The following is a 13761-nucleotide window of genomic DNA, read 5'->3' on the forward strand; positions in this document are numbered from 1 at the left end:
ACCTATCAATGAAGTTGCACAGTGGGAGCATCTCGACTGGTATGAGGATAATTCTTATTTTTCATAAACTTTAGTATATTTTATCCTGCACCCATTGAGTCTGTTTTTGGATGTGCATGCATTACTTTGGACTGTATCTGCGGTATGTATAATAGCCTGTCCTTTTAGTGTGTGAGTGTAAACACAGCAGTAGGACTGTCCTCGACAAAAGAAATGAATTTGTCAACTAATAATAGCCATAGGACTTTGTTGACTGATTGATTAATCGATTTAACCGACAAACCTGTAAAGTTTTCTTTATCCAACCATGCAGAGAGACCAACCTATTCAGGTGTACACATGAGATGGTCATTTGGGGAAATTAACATTATAATGATGTCTGAAATAGAGTTCTCAAATTCTGCCCGAACTCGACCGTCGTTTTGGGGCCGGGCTGAAGATCTATGCTAATAATTAGTCGGGCCTTGGGTTCAATGAAGAAATTAAAAAAGATTTTTCTTTTTTCTTTCCGGGTTTTCTGGCCTAACATTATGGTAATTGTTCTGGCTGCTAACTGGTTCGGGCCGGCCCAGTTAGGCCCGGGCCTTAATTTTCAGGCCTGTTGAGAACTCTAGTCTGAAAGGGTTAAATCTAGAGCTTACACAAGATGTACTGATCATAATTCAAGAGCAAATCTAATCAACTAACCAAGTCTTGATTGACTAAAACCAAACCAATCGATCAATCAATCATATGGACCATGAGGAGACAGCTACAGTGAGTAAAGATCCTTACACAACAGGTTTTTTTTTTTCTTTTTTGTCGTGCGATTTATTAGTCCGAAGATATATTTTTAAAACTTTTCTTTGTGTCATGAGCAGACACATGGAACGCGAATAATACTTAATAATAACACTTTAATAGTGATAAAGCCACGTCGATGCAAAGCCCCGATTCTGCTAAGCTTCGGCACAGCGAATAAAGGCATCAACCTGTATGAATGAGGCATCAACTATATGAATGTCTTTTTATGCAAAATATTTGATGGGAAATACCGCACATTTTCATCACTCCCCTGGTATGTAAAGACCATCAACACATTCACCCTATACATTAGTTGGCCGGATTCCCAAGGACTCTACCCCGCCTCCTGTTTTCGTTCTACACTAAATATCTTTGCCAAAAATATCCGATCTAGGATCTCACAACGTGTTGCATTGCGACGTGCTGTGAGCTTGTACATCTGCTATTTTTGCCAAATGTAATCGGTTTCAAGTGGTTAAGCTTAATTCCTGATTCATACTCCCTTGTACAAAGGTTTTCGCTTGCTGACAAGAGCCAAGCTCGCAGAGATCTGCTTTTGTGGGCAAGCGGCACCGCCGCACAACGGCTTATAAATCAGGCTTTTTACAGCGGTATGCTCTTTGTGGCCAGCTGTGGGGTCATTAAAGGCCCATCTGCAGACAATAGGCTCTGTCTGAAGGGCACACACAGCCTGGTTCCTGTCCTCCCCTGCCTCCGTGTGTGTGTACAGTATGTACCATGCATTTCCATGCCCCGCTTTAATCTGTCACAAATATTACACAGTAAAATCCTCAGGGTTCATTTTAACTGAGAGGGAACACAAAGGTAACATTTTTTGTACCCTCTCAAAGTTACAAATGGATAAATTAACACTGAGGATTTTACTGTGTACAACGGGAGGAGGGGGGGGGGGACAACATAGGATTTTAAATAAATAAATAAATACACAAACAACATTAAGTAGGTAATGTTATAAAGCTAACTCAAGCAGCTCACTTTCCGGCGTCTGCCTTAAACTAATTTTCCGCCGCTAATCTCAGTCTCTTCTGATCTGCAATCGGGGCCCATAACCTCATATTTATGATAAGAGCATCTCTGTCATGTGGCCACTGATACAGAGAATCACAAGTAGGTTGACAGGGGGGCCAATCCCGAGCCAGACGCAGATGTTTTGACAGATGTGCAAATATAGATTTCACAGAGGAATTAGATCTTCCCCGTGCCATCACCACTTCAAAGCTGAGGAAATTAAGATCTACAAACGTACTTTATTGAAAGGTTATCTCTCTCATACACACGCACACACACACACACACACACACCCTCCACACACACACACACACACACACACGCACACACACATATACACACACGCACGCACACACACCATAACAGACAAACACAATAGTGCAGAAATGCTGAAAAACAGCTAGCTAGCCCCAACCACATACCACTCAGTGCTGTAGGATCACGCAAGCCACAGCTTCACATGCCCCGAGACACACACTCACGCGCGCACGTGCACACACGCACACACGGCTTGCTGCATGCAGACACATGCAAAAATATCTGGTCCAATACTAAAATAGGCCCTGAGAGGTTGCACCTGCACCTGTGCCTGCCTGGGTCCACACCTACACACAGGTGTCAGGATGTGACACATACACACACACACAGACACATAGAGAGAGAGAGAGAGAGTGGGAGAGAGAAGAGAGGGAGGGGGAAGAACGAGAGCGGGGTGAAATCAGACAACTGCGGTCGACCAGAAAGCTTTTTCTAGATTTTGTTTCCCTGCATTCAGGAGTGTAACCATGAGTGTGTTTTTGTGCGCGATCGCATGTAGGCTGATCTAGCTCAGCGTGTAGGCCGTACCGTACTTCCTCTGCACGTCAACTTACACACATGTGTAATTAGGTGATATATAATATGGCTTCATTTTATAATTATGGGTTGGGGAGCTATAATAAAGGAAAGTGAGTAAGAGTGTATCATATTCATGCTATCACAGTGTTAACCACTTAAGCCCTAAATAATGTGTCTCGTATAACAAACAGTGAAAAAAGCCGATCTACAAGCTCACAATGTGACACATCACATTGCTTGTAGATCCAACTTTTTTTGGGCTATTTTTTTAATTTTAAATACAATAAACAAATGTAACCAAATGGACCCCTAACAATGGATACATTTACATTCGGAATATTATTCTCTATAAATTATATGAATATTATAGACCATAATATTTCTCTGTGTTATTTGGAATCATCAGTCTGTGTGCAAATGTTTTGACACACACACACACACACACACACACACACACACACACACACACACACACACACACACACACACACACACACACACACACAACATTGACAAGTATTTGGAGGTGATATACATTGTATTACATTTAATATTTTGTGTTCTGTAACAAAATCTTACAAAATGTTTATAGAAATAACATTGAGTAATTTAATTTGCAATTAACAAAATAGTAAAATAGATCTGTAGTCACACAGTAGTACAATATGTAGTAGAACATTTGGAAAATGCCAAAATGTTTAACATGAGAAAATCTGAGCTCAGGTTACTATGCAGCTTAACAAAAAGGCTGGTAAACGAGGCTACTATGCAGCTAAACGGATGAAGTCATGGCTTGATGGCTTGTGATGCAGAAACTCTCAGACAAATCATTTGGGAGTACATTTTAAAATGTAAATGTTTATGCAGGGTAAGAGATTGTTGGACTGTCCTATCAGGTTCATTGTTTTTTATTGCCACCTTGTGGACATTTGACAGTGTTGCAGGCTATCTTGGTGCAGATGTGTTCATTTAGCTGTTACTGTGTGCCAGCATCAGCTCCTGCCATACAGAAACACCTAAATAAAACACACCTTCAAAGCGTTTACCTGTAAAATGGCTGCTATGAAACGGGTCCATACAGCAAATCAGCAAAGCAAATACTGATAGAAAATGTTATGTACAAAACATGATCCTATAGATATTTAGTTCAGTGGTGGAAAAAGTACTCAAATGTTTTGTAAAAGTAGCAATACTGCAATGTAGAAGTACTCTGTTACAAGTAAAAGTCCGGAATTCAAAATGTACATACCAAAAGTAAAAGTACTAAAATGTTTGAAAATAGCAGATCTACAAGCGCACAACGCGTCGCGATGCGACGCGTTGTGAGCATGTAGATCGGCTATTTTCAAATAGCCTATGTATAAAATAGGGCTAGTTAAGTGGTTAATGTATTAAAATACATTAATATGTAGGTTAATACTAAATGTATTAACCACATACATTAAGTGGTTAATGTATGTTTTATAATATAATAATATATATCAAATAATTGTAGTGGAGTAAAAGTACAATATTTGCCTCTGAGATGTAGTGGAGTAGAAGTAAAAGTATAGACGATTGGAAATACTCCAGTAAAGTCAAAGTAACTCAATATTGTACTTAAGTACAGTACTTGAGTAAATGTACTTAGTTACTTTACAACACTGGATAAGTTGCATAAATGTGTAGTAGGTTGCAATCCTAAACCTAGCAAAAAGGTCTCTCACAGTTCCTCCTTGTCAGCTCCAATGGGGCAAGACACTCCTGTGCCCTTGAGCCCACAGTAGCCTTTGGGTACCTTCTTCAAGTACTGCTGGTGATAATCCTCGGCATAGTAAAACACCTGCTCTTCCTTGATCTCCGTGGTGATGGTACCATAGCCTTTCTTGGTCAGTTCCTGGATGGGGAAGCAAAAAACAAAACACACATCACAACAGAGTTTAACTATAAAAGTGTGCTCCTCTGAGCACAGATCTCTGCCAGGCCGGATTGCCTACCCATGATCCGCAAACTTTGGAAGGCAGTCATAGCCAAATGGAATGAGATCTGAAGAATCTGACTCGTACATCTTGATCTCATGGCCCCAGAGATGATGTGTACCGATTTGTGTGAGTTTGGGGCAAAATATGTATTAGCAAAATGTGTGTTTTGAAGAAAACGCAAAATGGCGGAATTGTGTACAAAGAGTGATGATCTAAGGAATCCAGGGAAAAAGGGATTTTGACCGACATATGGTTCAAGAGTTATAGGTGGGCGGCACCACCATGGCTGTCTACTTGTTTAGTCCAACATTCTGCAACGTCCTGCACTGAACATTTGCAGTGTGGTAATTGCCTGATTGATTGATTGATTAAATTTATTTTATAATAATAATAAAAAAAAACATCTGTCCTAAAGCAATACAGTACATTTCAATAATCAAGGATAAAAAGTCAAAAGGCTTATTTCCATTGTGATCCTCTAGTCTAGGGTTCTGGGGGTTGAATGGGATTATTATATATTTGAAATGGAAAGCTTAAAAAAACGTGTGCTGACATGGTGTAAAAAAAAAAAAGAATGACAATTTGGCAACATTTTTACTCAATACTAATTCTCTGGACTCATTCCAGTCTGTTAATATTCATATTAACACCGCCTGTTTTTCTATATACAATATACAGTACATTTGACAGTTTTACTGTATTTTAAATAGCAAAATAATCAAGCGCAAAGTAAAGTACGATTTCTTTATTTATTATAGACCCTATTTAATAGACCCTTTTTTCACAGTAGACATGTTGACAGGAAAACGCAGCTTAAGGTTATAACATTAATTGTGGGTTATTTTTAGGTTTATAGGTATTTAAGAGTGTTACTGTATATGCCAGCATGAAGTTAACTGTACAGGAGCTGTCCGTTCTGGGCTGGTACACAGTGACACCTAAATGAAACACATCTATAATTAACTGTGTTTACCAGTCTTTGTAGAGTGCACTCCATACATGTACATTTTAAACACGGAATGTATTATATCAGTGGGTCTCTCAACGTGGGGCCCGGGGACGCCCAGGGGTCCTTGAGGGGGTTCTAGAAAGGGGCCCCCAGCTAAATGATGGATAGTTGGGAACCAAATGGACCATTGCAGGTCTGTAACTCAGAGAGTGTATAAATGGAAACAAATGGACCCTTATGGTTCCGTTTGGTTCCAATTTGTACACTCTCAGAGTAAAAACCCCCCCACCAAGGGAAGTGTGTCTCAAATGGGTTCCTGTGGTCTTGTACAAGTGGAAACAAATGGACCCTTATCCATTTGGTTTCACTTGTTATGGGGGGTACGTGGCCCTAGTGCAAATAAACTGGGGGTCCGTAAAATGAAAAAGTTTGAGGAAAAACTGCACTAAATGAGCGCTAAATGACTTCCATACTGCAGTGTAGTGGGTGTGAACTTTTGATGCCTCCTGATAATACAGTATGCACGATGTAAACAGTGTCGGCTCCTCAACTACAAAACAGCATGGACTGGCTGACAGTAGAAAGGAACACCTTTTTCTTTTTGCTTGTTTGTAGTGCTGCTCGCCTCTGTTGCCTTTCTCTGTGGGACACAGCATGAAAGAGCGTCGTCCACTGTTCTTTGAGAACTCCTTAAGAGCTGTTACACGTTCCAAGTACTTTGAGGGGAGACTTAAATCACCACACACACACACACACACACACACACACACACACACACACACACACACACACACACACACACACACACACACACACACACACACACACACACACACACACACACACACACACACACACACACACACACACACACACACACACACACACACACACACCTCTAGAGAGGGTGCATCAGGGTGCATCAAAGGTATACTGTGCCTGCTGAGCAGAGTGGTTTTCTCTAACAAGACAAGGAGCTCAGCATTCGGGTCTTTCTGGATCAACACCCCTGAGATTTGACTAAACAACACGTTCAGCGTGCGCGGGGATCGTCTGTGGGCATTTGCAACAAGTACCTTGCATGTAGCATAAACCCCTGTGCATCATGCAGTCTTTATTTAAGAACCCTTTGCATCCCTATTCTGGGGCTAACATTCAGCAACATTTGCAGATCCTCAAGCTCGCAACATGATGCGTTCAGAGTTTGTAGATTGACTATTTTAGGCTTAGATATTTGACTATTTTAGTAGTTTGAGTATAAACAGGAGGGCACCTAGTATAGAGCCCTTGGGAATACAGTCAACTACGTCTAGAGTTGGTTAACATAATTGCTATTGGTGGGAAGCTTGTAAGAAAGAATTTCACTGATTACTTTATACTTGGTGTAAACTTGTGATGTGACAAGCAACTTGAAGTAGAAGTGGAAGGCTAAAGGAGTTCAATTTGTGGGGGCGTAGAAGTGACAGGGTTCAGTATGATATAAGCCACTGCACAGGCTCACCCTTTTTCACACATCTGCCCACAGTCTTATGTCTTTGTAATGGACTGCTGCAAGGACAGGAAAGGTGTCTCAAGAGCTGTCGCTTTGTCCTCATTAAATAGCAAGATAACACAGTGGTAAATGGCATTTATGTAGAGTTTTCCCGAGTCTTTCTGACCACACTCGGCCACTCTATCTCCTGAACCTCCTGAGCTGGTCTGCCGCCCCCAAAACCTGTGAACTCTGTAGAATGTTTCATTCTCTGCTGTTCTGCTAATGACCAGGATAGATACCAGTTACAGGACACAGGCACGCTATCAAAATGAACAAAACCGACAGACAGAACCTGGTTATACTTCTTCCAGCACCCTTATAACAGAGAAGCTGAAATAGCTTAGAAAAGCGAGGCTTTGACCCAGAGATCACAGGTTCTAGACGGTACTTTTAACTACTTCCATATTGCATGTGGTAGAACAAAATTGTGCACCGTAAAATCTTCACGGTTAATTTAAATCTGGCAGTGTACAAATGTAACATTTGTACGCACATTTGTTACAAATAGATAAATTAACATTGAGTATTTTACTGTGTGGTGCAGATAATATTTAATTCAAAAATTAAGCTTTATGTGTAAACTATATCCCTCCATGATGTGTCACATGGCACTTTTTTTTTTAGCCATGCCAAGCTGCAGCCCAAAGCAAGTTTCCATGTCTGTGGAAATTCTAGCCACTAATAACGTGGTTGGAGGAAATAAAAATGAAAAAAGAAGGGCTCAAACAGCATCAGTGCAGTGAACAACTGTGTCCACAAGGAGGCAGTGTGGTATTTGCTGTGCAGCTATACTGTGCCTGAGGTGATGCAAGGGAGTCAGTAAATCAAAGCCACGGCGGCCCCCACAGAGAGGCTGAGGCAGCATCTGACCTCGCCGTCCTCACTGACCTATACCACAGTGACAGGATTGCAGCAAGGTCTCTCTGTCCACAAATCCAAGGCTTCGAGCAATGCCTTTTTTACAACACCCAACGTATATCCCACGCACGCACGCAGTATAGCCCTATTTGAGTAGCAAGGAAGGAGCCCCCCCACCCCCACCCCGCCAAAGCACCATTCTTCCCAAACCAGCCGACATGAGCGTGCATATAGCGTTGGAACATCGTGGCCTAATTAAGCAGTCATCACCACCAAACCACAGTAGTAGCTAAACCCTCCGGGGCACGGGACGCTTCCTCTGAGAAGATCACGTCCGAGAAGAGAAGGTCTGGTCCCCCCCCCCCCCCCTCTCCCATCCAATCTCATCTAGCCACCCTCCTCTATCTAGCCCTCTATAGCAGTCACAACACGGCGGCCATTTTAGATTCATAAATCAGAATGCACAGCGTCACGCCACCGTGTATAACCCTGTGCGGCTCCACGCGCTTTGCACTGCAGCAGCGGAGGAATGGAGGGAACGGTAAAGACAGACTGAAAGAGAGAGAGAGAGAGAGAGAGAGATAGAGAAAGAGAGACCAATATATATGAGGTGAAGGACAGGAGATGCGAGAAAGAAAGGAGAGCAAGTCACCAGTGAGCGAGGGAGGGCGAGCACAACAGCCTAACTGGAGGTCCGAGCCGAGCCTTTTTAATGCTGGTGATGGTAGGGTATGATGGTTGGACAGGGTGAATGTATAGGTGTGTGTGTGTGTGTGTGTGTGTGTGTGTGTGTGTGTGTGTGTGTGTGTGTGTGTGTGTGTGTGTGTGTGTGTGTGTGTGTGTGTGTGTGTGTGTGCGTGTGTGTGCACTCACGCATGCGCGCGCGTGCGTGAGAGTGTGCGTGGGTATATGCATGTGTGCTTCTTTGCATGTCTGCATGCATACATTTTTGTGCATGTGTGTACCAAGTGATGGAGATTCAGATGGAGAATTTTGAATACAAGACACATTAGTTGAGGTGTGTGTGTGTGTGTGTGTGTGTGTGTGTGTGTTTGCGCGCACGCGCGCGCGTGCGTGTGTCCAGGGCTGAGCTCACCCAGCCCAGTCAGCCCTTCCTTTCTTCACGCCTGTCGGAAAGACTCCCCTGTCAAAGACATGGCTGAGCGGCCACATCTCTCTCTCTCTCTCTCTCTCTCACTCTCTCTCTCTCTGACTCTCTCTCTCCCCCATGTGACCACAGACCGCCACATCGTGCTACACTGCTCCCTGTTCTCCAGCCAAGCGAGAGAACCACCCCCACCCCCTCTTCAGAGAGAGAGAGAGAGAGAGAGGCAGCCCCAGGACACAAATAGGACACCCAGAGCGAGGATGAGGATGATGAGGATGGGGAGAGAGAAGAGAAGGAGTAGAGATAAAAATGTGCTCTCCTCCATCCCTGTCTCGTCTCCCTCGTTTTAATTTCTCTCCCCTCGCTCTCTCTCCCTCTCTCTCATTGTGTTCTGCCCCTCGAAGGCCTGGCTAACAGAGCTGTGGAAAAACAAGATGTGAGAGAAGGAGAAGAGAAGAGAAAGAGAATGACAGAGACAGACAGACAGACAGACAGAGAGACAGAGAGAAAACCGGAGCTGGAGCGCCGTGTGACACTAAGTGACTCACGCTTGCAGATCATTTGAAGAGAGATGTGACCTCAATCCAGGTCATTTATGTAATCATACCGTAGTCACATTCTGTCTATATGTACGCTTATTGCAACTATCTCTCTCCCTTTCTCTCTCTCTCTCTCTCCTCGTCTCGTATGATCATCTGTGTCTTGCTTCTCCCACGTTTAAATGACATTTCTAGCTACTGAAGCCACCATCAAGCAATACTTATATGCTTTATATATAATAAATGGAAAATCTAAAACATGATTCCTACATTCTAAAGCCTGCATATACTGGCTAGCTGCTCTGTTGCTGGCACATGACAAAGATACACAGTAAAATCCTCAGTGTTACTTTATCCACTTAATCCCTATATACTTTGTCATACGACGAATAGCGAAAATCTACAATCTGGCAATGCGTTGCCGATGCCTTGTGAGCTAGTAGGTCTGCATGCATCAGAACATTTAGACAATTTCTGCCCAAAAATATGGACACCATGTTGAAAGTGGTTAAGTCGGCCAGTGTCAAACGTTTCCGTTTTTATATTGTCCAGGTTAGTTAGAACACTGAGGATTGGACTGTGTATGAGGTGGAATCATGATAAAAGCTGTAGCAGGGACGACAAAGACATGATTCCTCTTCGACTAATCCTTGATGCCGCACTCGTCCTCATTGACCTCGGGGAGACAGAGGGATGGAGAGAGAGGAGAGAGAGACAGGGAGAGAGAGGGGGGGAGAGAGAGAAAAAGACAGAGAATCGGGGAGAGATGGAGAGTCAGAGAGAGGGACGAAGATGGAGGAGAAAGAGACTGAAGGAGAGGGAGACGAGGAAGGGGAGGGTGAGCTGAGGCGGATGGGAGGAAGAAAAAAAAAGGGGCAAAGATGGGAAAGGAAAGGAAGAAGACAGGGCACAGCAAAACGTGAGAGAGAAAGAGCTAAAGACAGAGAAACAGAAAGACAGCGAAATAGTTACTGAAAGAGACAGATAGAGGGGGGGTGGGAGAGAGAATGATGTAAAGAGAAAAGAACTAGGCTACATTATACTGTATGTTCTCCCATGTGAACGGCACCACAAGACATACGTAAAACATTCATGCACATACCTATGTCCGTGTGCGTGCGTGTGCGCGCTTGTTTCTGTCTCTGTGAACAGGATCAAGAGTCTATGAGAGATATCATCTATGTCGGGTGGAAACCGTTACTTTTCAAGATTAAAATTCTAAAATAGCAAAAGTAGGAGATCGACAAGCTCGAAACGCATCGCTTCGCGCCGCGTTTCGAGCTTGCGGATCTGCTACTTTTGATGCTTTTGTGCGACGCTGTGGTATGATCAAGTACGGCGTTAATTCACAAAGAAACACAAAAAAGTTAGAATGTGGAGATAGGCGGTTTCTGCCTGACGGCAACGATATAATGCTCCGTTCATCCCTTTCTCTCTGTGTGGGTCAGGCATCCATTTTAGCTCGGCTCTAATCTTCAGCGAGCACTCCTACATTTTGTGAGAGAGGAAGCCTCCGCGTGCGTACATTTTGAGAGAGAGAGAGAGAGAGAGAGAGAGGGAGAGAGAGAGAGGGGACGCATGCATGCATCTGTCTGTCTGTGAGCAAGGCGGCGTGCCCTCCTATATTTTACGAGGCAGGCGACCAAGATCTCAGATCAGTCCTGTGTAGGTTACAAAAGCAATGGGCGAGCAACTCTATTGGTTAATTCATACTCCGTGGCGTGACAGAGTTGTGTGCCGAAAATAGCAGATCAAGCTTGCGTCGTGAGCTTGTAGATCAGCTATTTTGGCGCGTGACTCCATCGTACGACGAAGTATAAATCAGGCTTAAAACGTTTCAACTGCAGAGCACACGACGGCGGTGACGGACATTAGGCTTCCCATTGCTTTTTAGAACGTCCGACATCTCAGTTTTTCTCGCTGATCGGCGCTCAAGTGCCTCTTTCAACTGCCGAGCATCTCAACTGAAGAGTATAATTCCCCATCGTGTGCCGCCTATACCATTTGATCATTGCCAATGCAGTTTTTGGGAGCGCGAGCTATCTGCATCGCCACCAGATCCGCTCCGCACACATTTCACATCACATCAAACGGTATTATTCATATTAAAATAAAAGATGCAGCTATCAAATGTAGGCGGTTAGGATACAAGTGAAGACAGTTCCAGGTTATCTTTCGCTTCAACAGCAGGTACTAAGCAGGGCCTCCTCTAACAGGAAGGTCAACCACTTAATTGCAATCGTCTCCGGTTCGATTCCGATGTTGATTCCTGAGCTTGCCCGTTGTCCCCCCTCTCCTTCTCTCAGATGGTTTGCCACCTGTCCTCCCTTAAAATATGTAAAAATGATTTTCAATCTAAATCCCATAGTCCATTCAATATTATAGTGTGGCGAAATTACCCTATGTCTTATGTGTATTTCTCCGCAAAATAACATCAAACTCGTCGTTTCACATCGTCTGGCATACATCCCGTACACTCGATAACGTGGAACATACCATATGTTTTTGCCACACTACATAATTGATCCCTTCACATCAGAATAATGTGATTTAGGTAGAAAATCTGCAAAGTTTCCCTTTTAAAGATTATATTTGTTCTATTGTGTGCCCTCTCTCGCCATAGTGACACTTTGGAGGAAAAGCCACTCTTGTCTCGGTCTCTCTGATGGTCCAAATCCTCCAAGCGCAAAATGAGAGCTGGTCGCAGCTTATCACGAATTACGTGCTTGTTTTTTTTTTTTTTAAGCGAGGCGAGGTAATCGACCAACCCAGCTAGTGTAGCAATGAGAGAGCCCAATTACAATACCCTCTTCAGAGGCACTAAGAGGAGATGCGATGCTTGGCTTTAAGAACCCTGGGGCTTCTCCTCAAGTCTTCTAGCCCCAAACCATCACCCCCGGCCCCCACCCTTCCACCCTTTTCTTCTCCTATCCTCTGACCCCCCCCCCCCCCCCCCCTGCTCATTAAGTGAGGACGCCTTATCAGAGGGTGCACTCGCCCCTCCAAGGCCCTGCACATGTGTGTGTGTGCACTCGCGCATGCATGTACACACTGCATGTACATACACATAATATTTAGACGGGCTTGTTAAAAGCCATTGTTACACACACACACACACAAACAGACGCACACGCGCACACAGTAAACGCCTCACCCCACCACCTCCCCCTTTTCTTCCATCCCCCTCCCTCTCTCTCTCTCTCCAAACCATAGCCCATCTCTAACCCAACCCCTTCCCCCATCATGCTCTCTCCTCCTAATCAACCCCCCCCCCCCCCACTGCTCTGGGGAGACACATTTCAGCAGAGAGAAAGATGGAGGAAGAGAGAGAAAGCTGCTCTCTCTCTCTCTCTCTCCCTCTCTCCTCTGCTGCCACAGCGGCTCGGCTACAGAAGCCTTTGATGTTCTGCAAATTTCAAATTTCATTATAGAGAACACCCCCCACCCCCTCTCAACCCCTCCCCCCCCGTGCTTAAACAAGCTTTTCTGCCTCACTCTTCTCTTCCCCTCCTCCTAAAGTTAAGAAACTGAAAGCCCTGCAGAAGACACTCTTCCAACGGGTTAATTATTCATCGGGCTCTGTGTGTGTGTGTGTGTGTGTGTGTGTGTGTGTGTGTGTGTGTGTGTGTGTGTGTGTGTGTGTGTGTGTGTGAATGCATGCATGCATACGTACGTACGTACCTATGTGTGTGTGTATACGGGAATGCCAGTGTGTATTTCCTTTTTTTTTTTAATGTGTCCCGTGTGCGTGTAGAAATGAAAGTGCTGTGTGTCCATCTGTGTTTGTGTGACTGTGTGTGTCGATGATGGACAATCATACGTATGTATGTATACATACGTATGATTGTGTGTATGATGTATGATGTGTGTGTGTGTGTGTGTGTGTGTGTGAGCTCGTGCGTGCGCGTGCGCGAGTGTGACTCATAGGCTGCCAGTTGGGTGGAATCTGGGCTTTTCTTATCTGTGTGGTTGTCTTAGATCGCCTCCACCCACTCTTGTGTTGAGAGTGTGTGTCGGGTTGAGAACACACTTCCTACTCTCCACAGAGACCACTGGCCTTTTAGAATGACACATCAACACACACGCATGCACGCGCTAGTGCACACACGCACGCACTCAAACACACACACACACACACACACACACGCACACTGCGGCACTGC

At 44.2% G+C, this 13761-nt stretch overlaps 1 protein-coding gene across 1 annotated transcript in view; it reads right to left on the reverse strand.

Moving 5' to 3' along the window:
* Positions 1-3213: 3213 nt before the first annotated feature.
* msrab (methionine sulfoxide reductase Ab) overlaps positions 3214-13761 on the reverse strand; it is a 44101-nt gene continuing 33553 nt past the window's right edge. The window contains exon 6 of the mRNA XM_080413777.1: positions 3214-4525. Within this exon, the coding sequence (XP_080269903.1) occupies positions 4352-4525 (174 nt within the window). The 3' untranslated portion in view covers positions 3214-4351. The remainder of the gene's footprint in view (positions 4526-13761) is intronic.

Source organism: Gymnoscopelus braueri, assembly GCF_963280865.1.
Source record: "Gymnoscopelus braueri genome assembly, chromosome: 19".
Classification (NCBI taxonomy): Eukaryota; Metazoa; Chordata; class Actinopteri; order Myctophiformes; family Myctophidae; genus Gymnoscopelus; species Gymnoscopelus braueri.